Consider the following 21,561-nt stretch of genomic DNA (forward strand, 5'->3'; position numbering starts at 1 on the left):
ATTTCTGCCCTGAGTTTGATTATTTCCAGCCATCTATTCCTCTTGGGTGTGTCTGCTTCTTTTTTTTTTTTCTAGGGCTTTCAGATGTGCCATTAAGTTGCTTGTATGGGAAGTCTCCAATTTCTTTATGAAGGTACTTTGTGTTATGAACTTTCCTCTTAACATTGCTTTTATTGTATCCCATAAGTTTGTTATTATTGAATTTTAGGGAACCTTTAATTTTTTTCTCTATTTCTTCCTTGACCCATTTGTCATTGATTAGGGAGTTGTTCTATTTCCATGAGACTCATAATCAAACTTTGGGCAGATGACATGGAATTGTATGAAGGAAGGGGGAGAGAAGAGGACAGAAGTTCCAAATGGAGAACAACAGAGTCAAAAAAATCCTTAGCCCTGGGAGCCCTGTAGAGACTGATAGACCAAATAAGGATGATGCATGGAAAGGACCTAAAACATCTTCTCAGATGTTTTAGCCCATAGACTCAATATCCAAGTGGGGTCCCTAGTAAGGGGATCAGGGACTTTCTCTGGCATGAACTCAGTGACAGGCTCTTTGATCACCTCCCCCTGTGTTGGGGGGTGGTGGTGCAGCCTTGCCAGGCCACAGAGGAAGAGAATGCAACCAGTCTTGATGAGACTTGATAGGCTGGGGTCAAATAGAAGGGGAGGAGGTCCTCCCCTATCAGTGGACTAGGGGAGGGCCATGGGGGAGAAGAGGGAGGGAGGGTGCGATTGGGAGGAGATGAGGGAGGGTGCCACAATCGGATACAAATTGAATAAATTGTAATAAATGATAATTTTAAAAACAGAAAAAAGAAGAAAGACTGACTAATAGTAAAATGTGATTGCGGATAGAAGTGTCACATGTTGCTGCTGTAGTTTGGAATGTCGTCTAAAAGTGCCGTGGAAGGCTGACTGCCCACTCAAGTGAGAGCTCAGAGACACCACTTTACACACCTTACCCATGCACAGTAGCTATTCTTGTTTATAGAAAATCACGTACATTTATATCAGGACTTAAAAACATGTTTTTTTATTAATAGACAAATACCTAGTTTTTGATAATATAAGAACCTGTCTATTGTTAGAGCATCTTACACTAACTAGACTTGTAAGTTTCTAAGTCTCTAAGTTCTATACAAACTGAAAAAAGCATTGACTTAGTCACCCCAAAGCTGCTGTGATGTTCTATAGGTTGGCCTTAAGTTTTGCAATCCTGACTCAGAAAGGAGATAATATTCCTTGTTCTTCTCTCATATTGTTCCACTAGGATGCTAGCCCAGAGCCACACATGCTTTCCCAGGTACCCTGGGTTTTTTTCACTCTTTCTCTGAAACCCTCTAACTTACCATGTGGCTGCTGACAGATGTCATGATTTTTTCTTCTTCTCCATATCTCTTCTTTGGGCAGCTGAGTTCATTAAAGCTTTCCTGCCTGGGGTATGTTTTCTTTTTGTTTTTGTTTTATCCTGAAGCCTCTATTTTTATTTACTTTTTTAGAATTTATTTATTATTTATTACAATTTATTCACTTTGTATCCCAGCTGTAGCTCAGTCACTTGTCTCCTCCCAATCTGACTCTCCCTCCCTCTTCTCACCATGCACCCCTCCCATAGTCCACTGTTAGGGAAGGTCCTCCTCTCCTTCTATTTGACCCTAGCCTACTGGGTCTTACCAAGACTGGCTACATTGCCTTCCTCTGTGACCTGGCAAGTCTGTATCCCCTAAGGGAAGGTGATCAGAGAGTGTGCTACTGAATTCATGCCAGGGAAAGCCTCTGTTCCACTTACTAGGGTACCCTCTTGGAGACTGAGTCTATGGGCTACATCTGAGCAGAGGTTTTAGGGTCCTCTCCATACATGGTCTTGGTTGGGGTATTGTATCTGTGGTTCACCCTGGGCCCCAAAATTTTGACTCTGTTGGTCTTCTTGTGAAGCTCCTGTCCACTCCAGGTCTTTCTATCTCCCCCCTTTTTCCGTAAAATTCCTTGCACTCTGCCCAAAGTTTGGCTATGAGTCTCAGCATCTGCTTTGATACCCTAATTATTTGAGTCTTTTAGAGGCCTTCTTTGGTAGGCTCCTGTACTGTTCCCTGTCTTCTCCTGCTTCCAATGTCTATCGTGTTTGCCCTTGATTATTTGGTGTTTAACTTCTTGAGTTCTTTATATATTCTGGACATTAGCCATCTGTCAGATGTAGGTGTGTTGTATATCCTTTCCCAGTCTGTAGGCTTTTTGTTCTGATGACAGTATCCTTTGCTTTACAAAATCTTTCCAGTTTCCTGAGGTTCCATTTATTGATTGTTGTTTTTAGAGCCTGTGCTGTTGGTATTCTTTCCAGGAAGTTGTCTCCTGTGCCTATGAGTTCCAGGCTCTTACCCACTTTTTATTCTAACAACTTTAGAGTATCTGGTTTTATGTTGAGGTCTTTAATCCACATGGATTTTAGTTTTGTACAGGGTGATAAATAGAGATCTATTTTCATTTTTCTGCATGTGGACATCCAGTTGGACCAGCACCATTTGTTGAAGATGCTGTCTTTTTTCATTGTATGGTTTAGTCTTCTTTATCAAAATTCAAATATCTATAGGTTGTGGGTTTATTTTTTTGGTCTTCAGTTTGATTCCATTAATTCACCAGTCTGTTTCTATGCCAGAACCATGCATTTTATTAATGTTGGTCTATAATACAGCTTGAGTTCAGGGATTGAGATACCTCCAGAAGATATGTTATTGTACAAGATTTCAACCTGAATGTGCCCAATCTTGTCAGGGGTATGTTTTTTATTTATTTATTTATTTGAAACACTAAACAAATCATATATTAGCTTTTACAAAAGAAGGAGAGAAGGAAGAGACGGGGAAGAAGATATTCATGAAAGACTGACATATAAGGGAACACATATTTTAAGAAATGTAAAAATGAATACATAATCATTTCACATAGTTATTGGAACACTGATATATCAACCTATGTGTATGCTATGCACTAATCAAATTATTGTTATTGCCACATTTGTCACTTTAAACATTTATGTTTTTATTTATTGTAGGATAGTGAAAAGATTTTGAACTATGTTTAAAAGCATACAATTCAGTTTTGTTAATCATTTTACCTGACTGTAGATGCTGTACTAGAATTTACTCCTTCACATCTAGACTTTTGTTGTCATCATTCATCATCTCCCCATCTTCCCACCATACTTTCCAGTCTCTTACTTATTTATACTTTCTACAATTATAGATCAATTCTTTTAGCTTTCCCATATGAATAAGGACACCTTGTATTTGTAATACTGTGTCTGTGTTATTATATTTAAAATAATATACTCAGTTTTATTGGTATTGACACACATTATAGGACTGAAGTTAATTTTTTTAATTTATTTATTATGTACACAGTGTTCTGCCTACATGTATGCCTGCATGCCAAAAAAAGGTACCAGACCTCATAATAGAGGTTGTGAGCAAACATGTGGTTGCTGGAAATTGAACTCAGGACCTTTGAAAGAGAAGCCAGTGGTCTTAACCTCTGAGCCATCTCTCCAGCCCCTGAAGTTAATTTTTATTGGATAAAAAAGGTTCTCCTGTAAATGTGTACCATGTTTTCCTTTTCTGATATTTAGGTTGACAGTATGTCCTGGCTGTTCAGACATCTCTCCATTTTGTGGTTTTCTTCCTTTGAATACATAGTAGTAATGGAACCTCTGGGTCTTAAACTTATAAGTACTCTAGTAAATAATACCAGGGAAAGCATGTTGGACTTTGGGACAACATCTGATAGAAAGAATACAAGAGAAAAAATAATGAGAAAAAAAAATCTTTCTGAGTCAGGAGTGAAAAAAAAATTCACACTGACTTAATAGAACTTCATAGTGTGGTAACTGTTGTTTCAGTGTTTTGAGGAATGTCTATAACAGTTTTCCATAATGATTATAATTTACATTTCTACCAGAGATTTGGTTTTTTTAAAAAAACTAAATTTAGATATATATACAATAACAAAGGTGGTTATGCAGTTGGACATTTAAGGAACATAACTTAGTGATGTTTATGTGTGTAGACAAGATAGTTATATTAATTTATTTTATGTTTATGGAGAACATACCTATTTCAATGCAAGTCTTTGATAATTTACTTTTGGCAATCAATGAAATAAATGTTTTGCCCACAGGGTAACATAAGGGAAGAAACACAATGGAGAAATAAGAATCTCATAATATTACTATGAGTACTCGCAACAGATGCAGAAGGCTTTGAGGTTTTCTATTTTTTTTCCACGAATGCAGACTTTTACTACATCCCTAAAGGAATATTTTAAATAGTATGGGTTTCAGGAAAGAAGGCAGGTGTTCTGTCTTGGGAAAAAAAAAATTGGCTAAGATTCCTTCCAGAAAGCAAAGGTTTTACCCATCTGATTTGTCAAGGGAAAAAATAACAACCTGGATTACTGATAGCACAATTACTATACAGAAAAAAAACAAAAAACAACAACAACAACAAAAAAAAAACCCTAATTATCTTGCTTCTTTGCTTTTAAACAGCAAGTGTTTATGGAAAAGCTAGTTTTTTTTTTATTTTATTTTTTTCTTATCAGTTACATTTTATTAACTCTGTACCCCAGCCATGTCCCGATCCCTCATTCCCTCCCAGTCCCTCCCTCCCTCCCTCATCTCCACCGTGCCCCTTGCCAAGTCCACTGATGGGAGGACCTTCTCCCCATTCATCTGATCCTGTTTTATCAGGTATCTTCAGGACTGGCTGCAAAGCTTTCCTCTGTGGCCTAACAGGACTGCTCCTCCCTTGGGGGGTGGGGAGGCCAAAGAGCCAGCCATTGAGTTCCTGTTAGAAATAGTCCTTGTTCCCCTTACTATGGGAAACCAATTGGTTACTGAGCTACCACAGGCTACATCTGAGCAGAGGTTCTAGGTTACATTCATACATGGTCCTTGGTTGCATGTCAGTCTCAGAAAAGACCCTGTGCCCAGATATCTTTGGTCCTTGTGGAGCTCCTATCCTTTCCTCATCAGACTAACTCCCCTTCTTTTTTATGATTCCCTGTACTCTGCCAAAGGTTTGGTCATGAGTCTTTGCTTTGAAAACACTGCTAGTTAGAGTCTTTCCAATGCGCTCAGTAGACTCCTGTTATACGTTCAATGCACATCCCATCTGTCATTCTAAACGAGGATTGATCATCTTACCCCATATCCACTCTCTTGATTATCTTTTTTAGGTGTACAGATTTCATTATGTTTATTATATCTTATAGGTCTATATAAGTGAGTATATACCTGTTTGTCTTTCTCCTTCTGGGATATTTCACTCAGGATGATCTTTTCTAGGTCCCACCATTTGCCTGCAAATTTCATGATTTCCTCCTTTTTGATTGCTGAGTAGTATTCCATTGTGTAAAAATACCACAATTTCTGTATCCATTCCTCAGTTGATGGACATCTGGGTTGTTTCCAGGTTCTGGCTATTACAAATAAAGCTGCTATAAACATGGTTGAGCAAATATCCCTTTTGTGTACTTGAGCAAACTTTGGGTATATACCTAGCAGTGGTATAGCTGGGTCTTGAGGAAGCACTATTCCTAATTGTCTTAGAAAGCGCCAGATAGATTTCCAGAGTGGTTGTACCAGTTTACATTCCCACCAGCAGTGGAGGAGGGTTCCCCTTTCTCCACAACCTCTCCAGCATGTGTTGTCCCTTGAGTTTTTCATTTTGGCCATTCTGATGGGTGTAAGGTGATATCTCAGGGTTGTTTTGATTTGCATTTCCCTGATGGCTAATGAGGATGAGCATTTCTTTAAGTGTTTCTCTGCCATTCGATATTCCTCTGTCGAGAATTCTCTGTTTAGCTCTGTTCCCCATTTTTTAATTGGATTACTTGGTTTGCTGCTTTTCAGCTTCTTTAGTTCTTTGTATATACTCGATATTAGTCCTCTGTCAGATAAAGGGTTAGTGAAGATTCTTTCCCAATCTGTAGGCAGGCGTTTTGTTTTGATGACAGTGTCCTTTGCTTTACAGAAGCTGTTCAGTTTCATGAGGTCCCATTTATTGATTGTTGCTCTTAGAGCCTGTGCTGTTGGTGTTCTGTTCAGGAAGTTGTCTCCTGTGCCAATGAGTTCTAGGCTGTTCCCCACTTTTTCTTCTAACAGATTTAGAGTATCTGGTTTTATGTTGAGGTCTTTGATCCACTTGGACTTTAGTTTTGTGCAGGGTGATAAATAGAGATCTACTTTCATTTTTCTGCATGTGAACATCCAGTTGGACCAGCACCATTTGTTGAAGATGCTGTCGGAAAAGCTAGTTTTTAAGAGTTGCTTACAGTCATTTTTCTACTTTGATCTTGGCATTTTAGCTTTGGAATGTGACCTTTGCTATTATGCTTATCATTTACTGCAGATAAAATGGACCTTCCTCTTGCTTGGTTTATCTTTTTCATAACTTGCTATTATTGCTAGCTCTAGATATTTGATAATTTCCTTTTATCATTTCATCATTTCCCTGTATTCTACTAAATAAAGACAACACCCTCAAACTCCTTATATCAACAATAATTTACTGTGTCACTTTTTTCGTAGGCCTAATATTCTTCCGCTGGCATGAATCAGATCATTTTTTGTTTTATTTGTTTTGTTTCATTTTAAGATTTTATGGGTCTGCTTTCACATCTTTAACAATTGCTTCTCTCTTGGCGACATCCACTACTACTCTTTCCTGTCTATTAGACCTATTTTTATTACCCGAACTAAGCCTTGACCTCACTGACCAGACAGTTAAATGTAGAATGTAGAACTTGTCGCTCTGAATCTTGATATTACTGCTTTTATGCCTTTTCTTTTAAACTTGTTGTTTTTACTATAATTAATTAATTGACTCTGCCATGTTTTTTTTTTTTTTTTTAATGTGTATTTGGATATGCTGGATCCACAACATATGTGTGGAGGTCAGAGAAAACATTTGGGAGGCCATTCTCTATTTTAACCTTGAGAACCTTGCTTTGAAAAGGTACACTAACATACTGATCTGCCTGACAACCCTTTTTTACATGATATAATGCAACCATAGTTATTTACTTAGCAGATTCTAAAAACTCAAGACTGCATTGTTAACATTAGAGAATAAAAGACATAATATATTCTTTTCCAATGTATCCTACAGTTGATCAGATATACAGAGATAAAAATTTATGTGTATTATAAAGAATATATGTAAACTTTCAGATACAATGTATTACTTAAAAGAAAATAAGATAAAGAGTTGAGGGCTCAATAATGGGATGGATAGAGAAGGGACTGCTTACAGAGATGACGACATTTGAATAGAGTAAGAGGTGACACAGGGATATGCCTTGCTGACAAGAGAGAAGAATGTTTATGGAAACAGAACAAAATGCAGAAAACCTAGGTGTGAGGAAAAAAGAGGCAAAGGGGATAAAAGGTAAAGACGAAGCAGTTCATCAAAAGCTGTCTGTAATAGTATCGTATTTACTCGTTTTTTACTCTAACTAGAATGACACAGCATTAGAGGAGAAAATAAAAAGTTCTCTGATTTTCAAGGTACCATCATGCTTTAAAATTATTAATGTTTAGATAATTATTTCAATTAGTTATTCTTAAAATATCTCTCTTAATGAGTGTTCTATGACTTTTGGAAGGTATGTTCTACATTTTTTATTTCCGAAGAACAACACAGCATGACATTCTTCTAAGATATCTTAGAATATCTGATCTCTTCACTTAGCATATGTATTCTAACTTGCAAGAACATTTTAAATTAAATGAGATTAACTATGTGAATTGTTTATTGAAATTTGATGTATGTTAAAACCACTAAAATTATTCGTTGATAGAAATTGATTGAAAGGTAACACATATAGTGGGACATCAAAGAATATTTTTATTATTTTATTTTGTATGTATGAATGTTTTGTCTGCATCACTTGTATGTCTGCTACTTGCAGAAACCAAATGATTATGTCAGATCACATAGAACTGGAGATATAGATGGTTGTAAGCCACTATGTAGGTGGAAGTGGAAATTGAACCCATGTCCTTTAAAGAAGCAACCAGGGCTCTTAACTGCTGACCTATTCCTCCAGATCCCTAATGTATTTTTAATGCTAGACTATTTAATTAAGAACTTAGGGACTCTGAAAATCTACTCTCATGAAGAATGAGTAAGCCTATTGAAGTGTTTCTTTTACAATAACCTGTTTTGCATTTTTGAAAGGCTCTCTTAATGTAGAAAGTGAACAATGCATAGCATACAGAAAGAGCCCGACAGAGGCTGTCAGTTCATGATAGAAACTCTGACTCTTATGACATCATTGTGATGTGCAAATTAAATGTTGGCAAATCAGATCAATGTATGTAAACAGAAGAAGCCTGTATCTACTTAAACAGAGAGTGTTTGCAGGCTTTGACTTTTTCAAACCTACTATATTTGTCATTCCTTTGTCTCTTTCGTTCTTCTTCACACCAATCCTTTCCGAAAACACAAAACCAGGTTAAAGAGCAAAACCAGGTTAAAGAGTGGGGAGAGGGGGTATAGGTCTCTTTAGCTACTTCTTGTTATTTAGGGTTCTTGGGTTCTTAAACTCCTTTACCTCCCTACCAAACCACTGACCTTAGGAAGGGTAGGAGAGAAAGACGGGTAATATGGATGGGAGATGTGGGCCTTTTTAGAAGAAGTTCCTTGAGGATATTCTCCTTTGTGTTGTCAGGATACCAGCAGTCTAGGCAAACAGCAAACAGAAACAGCAACAGAAGCAGCAGCAGCAGCAGCAGCAGCAGCAGCAAACAAGAAACAACAGCAAACAGCAAAATAGCAAACCACAGCAGCAACAGTCCTCTGCAGCAGCTGGGGCAGAAACAGCAGCAGGAGCTGCAGCAGAAACAGCCACAGCAATCTCTGTGTCTGTGGATTCTATTTATACCTTCTCAGAGTCCACACCAGTATGTTTATCAGCAGGCAAAAACCACATCCTTTGCAAAAAGCAGTTTCTTGTTGACGATGATCAGGCACCCTCTCATAAAGCTGTTTATTAGCTGACAAAATTACACACTTTTTACTAGGCTTTTATCGGCTATGGACAAAGCATTCCCATATCCCACATTTGAGACTATAACAAAAACATTTATACAATACAACCAAAATGTCTATTACAGTTGTGTTGTGACCTTGTGTTTTGTTTTTATTTTATTATATACCACTTCCTTTATTTCAATGTTTTGTGAAATTCTAGGGAGTTAGACTTTTCTTTCCCTCTGACTTTTAGCTCTTAGGTACTGATGTAAAATAAATCTATATGATCTCTCATGTTGTAGTAGGTAAACTAACAGTTTTAATCATTCTGCTCAAATTATTCTCTTTAAATATTATGACATTACACAAATAATTGAATTGAACAGGTTTTGAAAAATTACAAAGTTAAAATGTGAGCTAACACATACAAACTTCTCAATTAAAATTTGCTTCTGTGGCCTAGCAGAACTGCATCTCCCTTGGGGAGTGGGGAGGTCAAAGAGCCAGCCATTGAGTTCCTGTCAGAAATAGTCCTTGTTCCCCTTACTATGGGAAACCAGTTGGTTACTGAGCTACCATGGTCTGAAGATACCTGATAAAACAGGAACAGATGAAAGGGGAGGAGGTCCTCCCCAATCAGTGGACTTGGAAAGGGGCAGGGAGGAGATGAGGGAGCGAGGGATGGTTTGGGAGGGAATGAGGGAGCAGATACAGCTGGGATACAGAGTTAATAAAATGTAACTAATAATAAAAAAATAAAAAAGATTTGCTTCAATTACATTTTTTTTTGAAAATTTTTATATGCTTTGAAAGTATTCTAGCCTTTTCTCTCCCCTCCACCCCGCTATTTGTTAAGAATAAAAAGAATTGTTGAACAAGAAGACTGGTAGAATTAAGAGAATCATATTTTCCTGAGATAAAAATCCCAGAAATTCCACCGGGAAACTAGAAATGATCAACATTTTTAGCAAAGTGGTAGGATACAATATAAACTTTCCAAAATTGGAAGCCTTTCTATATACCAAACAACAGACATGCTCTGAAAGAAATTAAAAAAAAAAAAACAATCCTATTCACACTACCATAAAAAATATATAGAAACAAACCTAACCAAGCAGTTCAACCTCTATAAAGAAAATCCTTAAATTTGCAAATGTAAAATCTTGGAAAAAAATTTTGGAGACATCTTGCAGCATCTACAAATTTAGTGAACAGATTTCAGCTTTGAATTTATTACATGTACACTTTAAAAGGAAGAATCATATATATCAATGAAATAATAATTTTAATTCAATTGAGGGAGTTTAGACATCTTTAAGATCCAAGAGCACAGTCTCCAAGGTACATCAAGTCATAACTCACATAATGAATACAATTTTTCTGCTACTCATCAATGATAATTCATGATGTCTACCCATAATAAAATTGTTTTAAAATTTGGAAAAAAATAGGATTGTTTAAAGGTATCTCTCTATCATTTTCAATAAGCATAGGACTAGGATGAATAAATAAAATCACAAAACATACTACTCAAATCTATAAACATTCAGACATTAATCTCTTTGATTATATCTTGTCAACAAAGCTTTGATTCAGCACTATCATTTTATTGCTTTCTGTCCCCAAGCAATTTGCTTAAGACTTAATGCATTAGGCCTTAATGAGTTTACTTTTACAATCACTAAAAAAGCTCTCTTCCCTTGAGCTAATTACATAATTGATTATTTGAGAAAAACAGAGATTTTAAAAATAATTATATTTTCACTCACAGTAATTTTCTTGTTGTCACTCCTTCTCCATACCGTGTCTGTCTCATAATGTATTCAATGTAGAAACACTCCCCACCAAAATTACATTGCTATAATTTATTATTTCTAATTTTAATTGCCATTAAGATGGAATATGTCCCACGAAATAAGGATAATTAATTTTTATGAACACATTTTATCCCTTAACCTATAAACCCTTACAGATTAATATACTTTATCTTCTTTTTCTTTTCTTTTGATTAAAACTTATTTCCTGATCATCTTGTTGACTTTCACTGTTTTGGAGACACTTTACAGTTCTACCCTGTTCCATTGCCTTTAAAAACATTTCTAACTACATCTTTAATATAAACTCTTCCTGGTTTCTGGGTTTCCATATCACAAAGCAGGCAACATTTTTACAGTGTGGAAATGAAGCTTTTTTTCATTTTCAGCGAGCACAATGTTAAAAGATTTTAGGTATTTGTATTGCATATGATCTTTATTTATGTGATCTTACTAATTTATTTGCATAATCCTAGAGAAACACATGAAATCTATTCATTCTCAAAGAAATATACCTCCATGACAACAGGAAAAACTCCTTAGCAAGGTTGTCTAGAATTCAAATCAACATGGTCTGTGGTTTATATTAATATCAGTGGTCATGATGATGTTTGTGGTTTCTGCTGCACTGAAGACATGTTAGTGTGGGTGGCCATGCTGATGTCTGTGGTCCATGCTGCCTTTAGAGGCAATGTTGAGGTTGGTGTTATATGTTGCTGCTAGAGGCCATGTGGATATTTATGGTCCCAGCTGCCTCTGGCTGTTATGGACAAGGGAGATTCTTTTGCAGTGGTAGTGATGACTCAGTACTTATAGTTAGGAATGAGAGACATTAAAGAATTCTGTGAAAATCTCCCTCCAAAGCCCATCCCCCCCTCCAAGAAACATTTTAGGCAGGAAGCCATCGAACAGAGTCCTTAAAAAGTAAGATAGGAATGCTGAAGTGTAGCTCTCCACAGTTGATAGCCTCAGGAGGGTCAGAGGGGAAGGACTCAGTTATTTTAAGAGGATGGTGACTGGGGTTTTGACCATGTTCCAACGTGTGTATAGGCAACACAAACTAGGCTTGGTGTATTTTTGGGGGGGGGAGGGGGCACAAGGACTAGAGACTGGATCTGGGAGGACCCAAACCCCCTGCTCAGATGTAGCCCATATGCAGCTCAGTCTCCTTGTAGGTTACCTAATAAGGGGATCAGAGGCTGTTTCTGACACGAACTCTGTTGCCTGTTCTTTGTTCTCTTCTGCCGGATGAGGTGGCCCGTCAGGCCACAGAGAGGAAGAGGACCCAGGCAGTCCTTAACAGACTTGATAGTCTGGTGTCCGTTGGTGAGGGAGGAGGACCCCTGCTCTCTGTGTACTATGTGATGGGGGTGCAGGGATAGAGGGAGCATGTGTTGGACAGGGAGGAGAAGAGCAATGGGGCTAAAATCGGGGTGTTAAATGAATAAATTAAATTTAAAAAATTCTAGTCCCCTTTACCCCTTATCTCTTTTGGTGGTAGTTAAGGATAAAACTTAGAGTTGGGTAAACTAGACCATTAAGCCACACAACTATCTGATATATGTAATTCTGGTATTTCCTTATTGTTTGTCAAGACTAGCCTTGCAATGCCAGACATGGGTGATCTATCTGCTCAGATTAAGTATATTTCTATAGCTTAGGACCTCTTTCCCATTAGTTTTTTTTTTTAATCTTAATACAATATTACACCCACTTTTCATTGGGGTGATTTATATTTATTTTGTTTATTTATATTGTCTTTTAAAATAATTGTTTAGTTTTATTGTCCAATAGGTCTAATAATTACGTCACATTTTACTAAGAGTTTGAATAAAATCTTAAGACTCTTTCAAATTCAAGAGGAATATTTTTATAATGGATTTGTAGTTCAGTATTATTTAGGGAAAGTTTTCAATATGAAATGTAGCTTTATAAAATGTATCTGTAAAAACACACTAAACTGGAAACCATAATACACAGAGGACCTGGTCCAGATCAATGCAGGCATTGTGCATGCTACAGCCTCTGAATTCATATGACTTTTGCTCATTTTGACTGGAATGGCTTTTTTTTTTTTTATGTCCTCCATACCTTAAGGCTCCCAGTTTAGCGTTTTTTATGGAATTTCTGAATGTGTAAATGAGTGGTTCTCTGATTTTTGTGCCTTCTCTAGAGCTCTTTACCTTGTGTCAGTTTCTCTTATTCACCTTTAACGTTATAGTTTTCATTTCATCATATATTTGTTTTATTTTTTTAAAATAACTAAAAATAAATGAATGAATGAAACAAAACCTAGCCACTAAGGTAAAGGTTAACAACTGAATTGTAGGGAGAGGAAAAATTTGTTTTCTCCAATAGAGTGAAAATACTCCAGAGGGCAGGCATCAGGTTCAGAAGAGGCTGACCAACATTTAACATCACAGCTTGAGTGTGTGTGTGTGTGTGTGTGTGTGTGTCCTTTTATTAGATTACAGTTTGGTACTTTGGTTTTTTGCTGTTGTTTTTCTTTTTTCATTCAATGTGGTGTTTTGTTTTGTTTTGTTTTGTTTTGTTTTGTTTTGTTTTGTAGGGTTTGTTGTACTGGGTTTTTGTTTTTCAAGAAAGAATTAATAGTTGGGTAGGTAAGTAGGAGGCAAAGATCTAGAAGACTTGGGAGAGGAGTAGGATAGGATAAGGATAAATTTAAATTTAAAAATTGTTTTAAATAATAAAAATATAGTAAAAAAGAAAAAAATGAAGTGTATATGTATGCTGTTTAGGCAACTTAATACACATATTTGAAATAGTCATACCTTGAAAGTTACTTATATTATTCTCATTTAATAATTTTAGCAATTGGTTTGGATTCTTGTCCTGAGCCACAAACCCCAAGCAGTGGAATTAAAGTCGGAGACAGATACATGGTTGGTGATGTGGTGTCCTTCCAATGTGATCAAGGCTATTCTCTTCAGGTATGTCAATTTTAAGGCTAGTGCTATATCTATTATCCCATTGGTCTTTGTGGTATTTCAACAAACTAATGATTGCTAATACACAGGTTTTAGCATAATCCTGATTCATAACTACTCTGGTCTAAATAATGTTCAGTTCAAATGTAATATATATCTTCATATATAATCTTAGAATTGCTATAATAAACTACATTAGTTTTCTTTGGAAGTAAAAGAAATGAGATTTGATAAATTGGATTAAATATTTAATTTACTTTTAAAAATTATTCAGAATTGTAGCAGCTAACATTTTGTATATTTAGAATTTATAAACAATTTCATAAAATTTTGAAAGATAGTAAAAATCTAAAAACTTATCTTGCTAAAGAACTGCATTTGCAATGAATGTCCTGATCCTTATTTTTTAAGTATTACATTTAGAAGGACTCAAGTAGATGGTCTCTAACAAAATGTTCATAATATTTGGGCCACTGAAAAATTACTTTTTGATTTTAGTCATTTCAGTGGGTGTAAGCGGGAATCTCATGGACATTTTGATTTGCTTTTCCCTGATGACTAAGGATGTTCAGTATTTATTTAAGTTTTTCTGCACCATTTGATATTTCTCTGTTGAGAATTCTTTGTTTAGAGCTGCACACTATTTTTAATTGGATTACTTGGCTTGCTGGTGTTTAACTTCTTGAGTTCTTTATATATTCTGGATATTAGCCCTCTATTGGATGTTGAGTTGGTGAAGATCTTTTGCCAGTCTGCAGGCTGTCATTTTGTTTTGTTGACCGTGTCCTTTATTTTACAGAAGCTTTTCAGTTTCATGAGGTCCCATTTATTGAATGTTGATGTCAGAGCTTATGCTGTTGGTGTTCTGTTCAGGAAGTTGTCTCTAATACCAATGATTTCAAGGCTCTTCCCCACTTTTTCTTCTAACAGACTTAGCGTGCCTGGTTTTATGTTGAGGTCTTTGATCCACTTGGACTTTAGTTTTGTGCAGTGTGATAAAAATGGATCTATTTGCATTTTTCTATATGTAGACAGTCAGTTAGACCAGCACCATTTGTTGAAGATGGTATCTGTTTTCCATTATAGTTTCGGCTTCTTTGTCAAAAACCAAATATCCGTAGGTGTATGAGTTTATATCTTGATCTTCAGTTTGATTACCTTGATTCACCAGTCTGTTTCTATGCCAGTATTATTCTGTTTTTATTACTGTTGCTCTCTATATAGCTTGAGATCAGGATGGGGATACCTCCAAAAGATCTTTTATGATGCATGGTTGTTCTAGATATTCTGGTTTTTTTCCCCATATGAAATTGTGAGTTGTTCTTCTAAGTTCTGGAAAGGATTGTGTTGGAATTTTGATGAGGATGTATTGAATTTGTACATTGCTTTTGGTAAGATGTTCATTTTCACTATGGTAAACCCAACAAACCAAGAACATGGGAGAACTTTCCATCTTTTGATACCTTCTTTAATCTCTTTATTCAGGGACATTAAAGTTTTTTTTTCATACAATTCTTTCACTTGCTTGGTTAGGACAACTACAAGAAACTATGGTTTTTTGTTTGTTTGTTTGTTTGTTTGTTTTGTTTTGTTTTGTGCTTATTGTGAAGGGTGTTGTTTCCCTTATTTCATTCCGAGCCATTTTGTCGTTTGTATGCAGAGAGATTCTGATTTTTTTATGAGTTAATTTTTCATTTAGCCACTTTGCTGAATGTGTTTATCAGCTGAAAGAATTCTCTGGTAAAATTTTTGGGGTCACTCATGTATACTATCATATCATCTGTGAATAGTGATACTTAAAACTTAAGCGACAACACATGCTGGAGTCTTTGTGGAGAAAGGGGAACCCTCTTCCACTGCTGATGGGAATGTACACTTGTACAACAATTTGGAAATAAATCTAGCACTTTCTCAGAAAATTAGGAATAGTACTACTGCATGATATAGCTATACCACTGCTGGGCATATACCTGAAAAATGTTCCACCATTCGACAAGTACATTTGTTCAGCAGCTTTATATGTAATGTCCAGAATCTGGAAACAACTTAGATGTCCCTCAACCAAGGAATGGATACAGAAATTGAGGTACATTTATGCAATGGAACATTACTCAGCAAATAAAAACAAGGAAACTATGAAATTTGCAGGCAAATTGATGGAGCTAGAAAAGATCATCCCAAGTGAGGTAACCCAGAAGCAGCAAGACACTCATGGTATATAATCACTTATAAGTGGATATTAGCCATGTAATATAGGAGAAATATACTAAAATCTATAATCCTAATGAAACTAAACAACAAGAAGGACCTTAGGGTAGAGGCTTAAACCTCATTCAGTAGCAAACAGGATAGACATCTGAAGTGGGAGAAGACAGGAAAAAGGACAGGTGCCTTCCACAGAGGGCCTCTGAAAGACTCTACCTAGCAGGGTATCAAAACAGATGCTGAGACTCACAACCAAACTTTGGGCAGAGGGTAGGAAGTCTTAATGAAGAAGGGGAGACAGAAAACTAGAGGGGACAGGAGCTTCACAAGGAGGCCAAAAGAGCCAAAAATCTGGGCCCAGGAGGCCCTGCAGAGACTAAGGAATCAACCAAAGACCATGCATGTAGAGGACTTAGATACCATGCTCAGATGTAGTCTATAGGCAGCTCAGTCTTCATAGGGGTTCGCTAGCAGGGGAGCAGAGGTTGTCTCTGGTATGAACTTGGTTGCCTGCTTGTTGATCATCTCCCCCTGGTGAGGTGGCCTTAGTAGACCAGAGAGAAAGAGTATGCAGACAGTCTTGATGAGATCTGATAGGCTAGCATCAGATAGCAGGGGTGGAGGACCTCCCTTATCAGTAGACTAGGGGTCTAGACTAGGAGTCAAAGAGGGAGTAAGGATGGAGCTGGGAGGAGATTTGGGAGGGGGCTACACCAGCTATGATACAGAGTGAATAAATTGTAATTAATATTAGTAATAATAATAATAAAAGTGCTTGGCAAAAAAAGAAAAATTAGTTTTAAAAATTAAAGAAGATAATTGATTTTATATTGCAAATTTGTTAAATAATAGAGTTAATAATTAGTTTTTCTTAATTTTAAAAAATTGCATCACAATTTCTTAGTCTCTTAAATTCAATATGAGTATTGTAAGCTTTATATTAATTATAAATGTAGTATATTTAAAATCTTAAATAACTTTTCCACTTATTTATTTATTTATGTATTATAATTTATTCACTTTGTATCCCAGCTGTAGCCCCTTTCCTCATGCCCTCCCAATCATGCCCTCCCTCCCTTTTCTACTTCCATACCTCTACTCCAGTTCACTGATGGTGAGGGGTCCTCCTCCCCTTCCATCTGATGCTAGTCTATCAGGTTTTATCAGGACTGTCTGCATTGTCTTCCTCTGTAAGGCTGCCCAGACCTCAGAGGGAAGGGATCAAAGAGCCAGCCACTGAGTTCATGTCAGAGACAGTCCCTGTTCCCCTTACTAGGAAACCCATTTGGAGAGTGAGATTCCATGGGCTACATCTGTGTAGGTGTTCTAGGTTATCTATATAAATGGTCCTTGGTTGGAGTACATGTCTCAGAAAAGACCCCTGGGCTCAGATTTCTTGGTTGGTTATGTTGCTCTCCTTGGGGAGTTCCTGTCCAGGTCTTTATATCCCCCCCTTCTTCCATAAGCTTCCCTGTACTCTGCCCAAAATTTGGCAATGAATCTCAGTATCTGCTTTAATACCTTGCTGGGTAGAGTCTTTCAGAGGCCCTCTCTGGTAAGCCCTGTCCTGTTCCTTGTTTTTTCCCTCTTCTGATGTCTTTTCCATTTGACTTTCTGAATGAAGATTGATCATCTTACCCAGGGTCCTCCTTCTTGTTTAGCTTTTTTAGGTGTACAGATATTAGTATGTTTATACCATATCATATGTCTAATACCCACTTAAAAATATGGAGCGCTTCAAGAGTTTGCATGCCATCCTTGCGCAGGGGCCAGGCTAATCTTCTCTGTATCTTTCCAATTTTAGTATATGTGCTGCCGAAGTGAGCACCTTAAATCATTTTTTATGCAGTAACTTTATAACATTTTTTAAGTGTCTTGTCTTGCGTATTCTAATAATGTATTTTAAAGCACTATGTAATCTGCCATTTCAGTTATTATTAACTTAATTGAGCATCCTTTGATAGAAAAATATTAAAGCCACAATTATGCTTATATGATGCATTGCTTTCTATCAAGGCTTTACAGGTTTTCATTTCAAGTTAATTCCAAGTTTATAAAATTACTTCTGCCATGTAATACTAAAGAGCTCATATGTAGTATGACATGACACAATATGAGTGTCTATCTATTTCCTACTGTATATATGATATTAGTCATTCTGGATGCTTCAGTTTATGCAGTCTCTCGTTAACTGTGGATTGAAGTACAGTGTCTTTTTATGCAGGGTCATTCTCATATCACATGTATGCCTGGACCGGTAAGAAGATGGAATTATCCAATCCCCATTTGCTTGGGTAAGATAGAAGATTAAAAATTTTATATGCTTTCTCAGGTATAAGAGATTGACTTCATTACCCATATTCTAACTTATTTTTATCATTTTTCTATATTTTATGAAGATGTTATTTTGATTTATACTATTAGCATTTTGTGACTTTAACATTTTACCATTTTTAATCTAAAATAAATAGCAATGGTTTAGAAATACTTAGATATGATTAGAATAAAATTGTTTTTGTTCATATGCCATGTGTTATTATGACAAAATAGCAATAAATTCCTCAGCATAACAAGTGAATATCCTACCAATAAATATCAAGCCAAGGTTAATAAACAGTTGTATCTAAAAGTAATACTTTAATAAAATTAAAGTAGAAAGTTTAAGCCTTAGTAAATATGTTGAAACTATATGAAACTATATGGGAAACTTATTAAACTTTGATGTCCAACATTAGTATATTCAAATTTTAACACAATACAAAATAGCTTTGTAATGTCTTGTTTTTCGATTTTCTGTTTTTTACCTGTTGAATAGTTATTCACAGATTTATTTATTTACTTTTTAAATTTAATTGTATTTATATATTTATTTATTTATTACAATTTATTCACTTTGTATCACCGCTGCAGCCCCCTCCCTTGTCTCTTTCTAGTCCTACCCATCCTCCCTCTTCTCCCCCTATGCCCTTTCCCTAGTTCCCTGCTAGGGGAGGACCTCCTCCTTTTCTATCTGACTGTAGCTTATCAGGTCTCATCAAGGCTGGCTGCATCATCTTCCTTTGTGGCCTGGCAAGGCTTCAATCCACCCTCTGCCCCCAATGGAGGGAATCAGAGAGTCTGACACTGAGTTCATGTCATACAGGCCCTGTGTGTCTTACTAGGGAACCTACTTCGAAACTGAGCAGCCAATGAGCTTCCTTTAGACATAGGTTCTCTCCATGCATGGTCCTTAGTTGGAGTATTGGTCTCTGCAGGACCCTCTGGGCCCAGTTATTTTGGCTCTGTTGTTCTCCTTGTGCAGTTCTGTAAAGAATGTGTTTAAAGTTGTTAGAACATTACAGCCTCAGTGGTAGCTATTATAGTGAAATATAAGCTAAAAGTTTGAAAGCAGTGTATGGGCTGCGCACAAAAGCTTAAAAACATGAAGGTGGGATATTTACTGACTAACAAAAAGTGTTTCAAATAGTACTATATATAAGAAAGTGTAAAGCAACCCACAGTATATTCTCTTCTAAATAATATACACATAGAAAAAAAACCCTTATGCAAAGAGAAAAAAAATATTTCAATTAAAAAGATTATCTGTGGGTGGAAGATTTTGAGGGAAGTTTTTTATTTTTAATTTTTGCTCTATTTTGCACAGATTACATAATAAGCTTGGGTTATATAAGAAAAAGTATTAAAATGTTTGAAACAAAATGTCAGAATTAGAAAAACAATGAGCAATGTTTTGTTGTTGTTTTCTCCATTAAATGTTCTCCTGAAAGCAGTTTCTGCTGAAAATCAAGACAGGAGCTTGAGGCATCTGCTCAGGTTCCATCACAGTCCAGAGATGCTCTGTTAGCATTTCTTTTTTATGTAGTCTAGCACCTCATCCCAGAAAATAATGTCACCCTATGTATTTAAAGTAGATCTTCTCACCTCAACTAGTGAAATTCAGTAGTACTTTCCAGACATGCCAAGATGCTAGCCTAAGAGATAAAATCTCACAGGTGGAAGCTTACCACCTAAATGATTTTAGACCCATTACAACTGGCAGTACTAAGTATCACAGCACACTGAGGAAAGATATAGAATTTTGAAAGCAGAAAATCAAAGGCCGTACTAAAGCAAATTTAACCTACAATTCATGCTCCAACGTAACTTATTTTCTGATTGATAAAATCATTCTTCTTACAGTTCAGTAATTATCAGGGTTGTGATACAAATATTTAGAAAAATGGACTCGTGAATAGACTTTAATAGTTTATGCTAAAGATGGATTTGATTTACTGATAGTTCAGAGGAAAGAAAATAATTTTAGAGTTTAATGGAAATACACATTTGAAAGAAAAGTTTATATTCATGTGGAATCTATTTACATACATGTATATAGAGAAAGAGAGAATATGTATGTTAGAGTATATATGACAGATGGTTATCAAATGTTACAAATAAATAAAACATCTTATAGATCTAAGTTTATGAAATGGAACTTGGAGCTTGAATATGTATCTCTTGCCAATTCTAAAAAGAATTACAAGTATTTAAATAATGGCCATTAAAATTGACTTATTATCCAACAATTAACAGTCTTATATTTATATGTCCAGTAAGTTGACATGATATATCTGTGCATTTATAGTAAATAATGGCTTCTAAAAAAAATATTCTTTAGTATAGATTATATAACTACATCTGTTCTACATATAAAAGTATATTATCAACTTTCCCTTTTATAATGGTCTCTTAGAATATCAATTATAAAACCATTCCATAAGGATTACAAAATAAGCAAATGGTGGGATCTAGAAAAGATCATCCTGAGTGAAATATCCCAGAAGAAGAAAGACAAACATGGTATATACTCACTTATATAGTCCTATAAGATGTGATAAACATAATGAAATCTGTACACCTAAAAAAGATAATCAAGAGAGCGGACATGGGGTAAGATGATCAATCCTTGTTTAGAAAGACAAAGGGGATGTGCATTGAACGTATGACAGGAGTCTACTGAGCGCATTTGAAAGACTCTAATTAGCAGTGTTTTCAAAGCAAAGACTCATGACCAAACCTTTGGCAGAGTACAGGGAATCATAAGAAAGAAGGGGGGTTAGTCTGATGGGGAAAGGATAGGAGCTCCACAAGGGCCAAATATATCTGGGCACAGGGTCTTTTCTGAGACTGACATTCAACCAAGGACCATGTATGGATATAACCTAGAACCTCTGCTCAGATGTAGCCTGTGGTAGCTCAGTAACCAATTGTTTTCCCATAGTAAGGGGAACAAGGACTATTTCTAACAGGAACTCAATGACTGGCTCTTTGGCCTCCCCACCCCCCAAGGGAGGAGCAGTCCTGTTAGGCCACAGAGGAGAGCTTTGCAGCCAGTCCTGAAGATACCTGATAAAACAGGATCAGATGAATGGGGAGGAGCTCCCCCCATCAGTGGACTTGGCAAGGGGCATGGTGGAGATGAGGGAGGGAGGGAGGGCCTAGGAGGGAATGAGGGATCGGGACATGGCTGGGATACAGAGTTAATAAAATGTAACTGATAAGAAAAAAATAAAATTAAAAAAAAAT

At 36.3% G+C, this 21,561-nt stretch overlaps 1 protein-coding gene and 1 non-coding gene across 2 annotated transcripts in view; one reads left to right on the forward strand and one right to left on the reverse strand.

Moving 5' to 3' along the window:
• The window catches only part of Csmd3 (CUB and Sushi multiple domains 3), a gene marked incomplete at its 5' end in the record, with an annotated part of 1,006,505 nt that overhangs the window by 851,279 nt on the left and 133,665 nt on the right, over positions 1-21,561 (forward strand). Inside the window, 2 exons of the mRNA XM_055626685.1 lie at positions 13,676-13,794; positions 18,221-18,290. Coding sequence (XP_055482660.1) covers positions 13,676-13,794; positions 18,221-18,290 — 189 coding nt within the window. The remainder of the gene's footprint in view (positions 1-13,675; positions 13,795-18,220; positions 18,291-21,561) is intronic.
• Positions 17,718-17,824, reverse strand: LOC129690924 (U6 spliceosomal RNA). The gene has a single exon (XR_008722377.1). It is a non-coding gene; the product is annotated as a U6 spliceosomal RNA (small nuclear RNA).

Source organism: Psammomys obesus, unplaced genomic scaffold (genome assembly GCF_907164565.1).
Source record: "Psammomys obesus unplaced genomic scaffold, mPsaObe1.curated_primary_1811, whole genome shotgun sequence".
Lineage (NCBI taxonomy): Eukaryota > Metazoa > Chordata > Mammalia > Rodentia > Muridae > Psammomys > Psammomys obesus.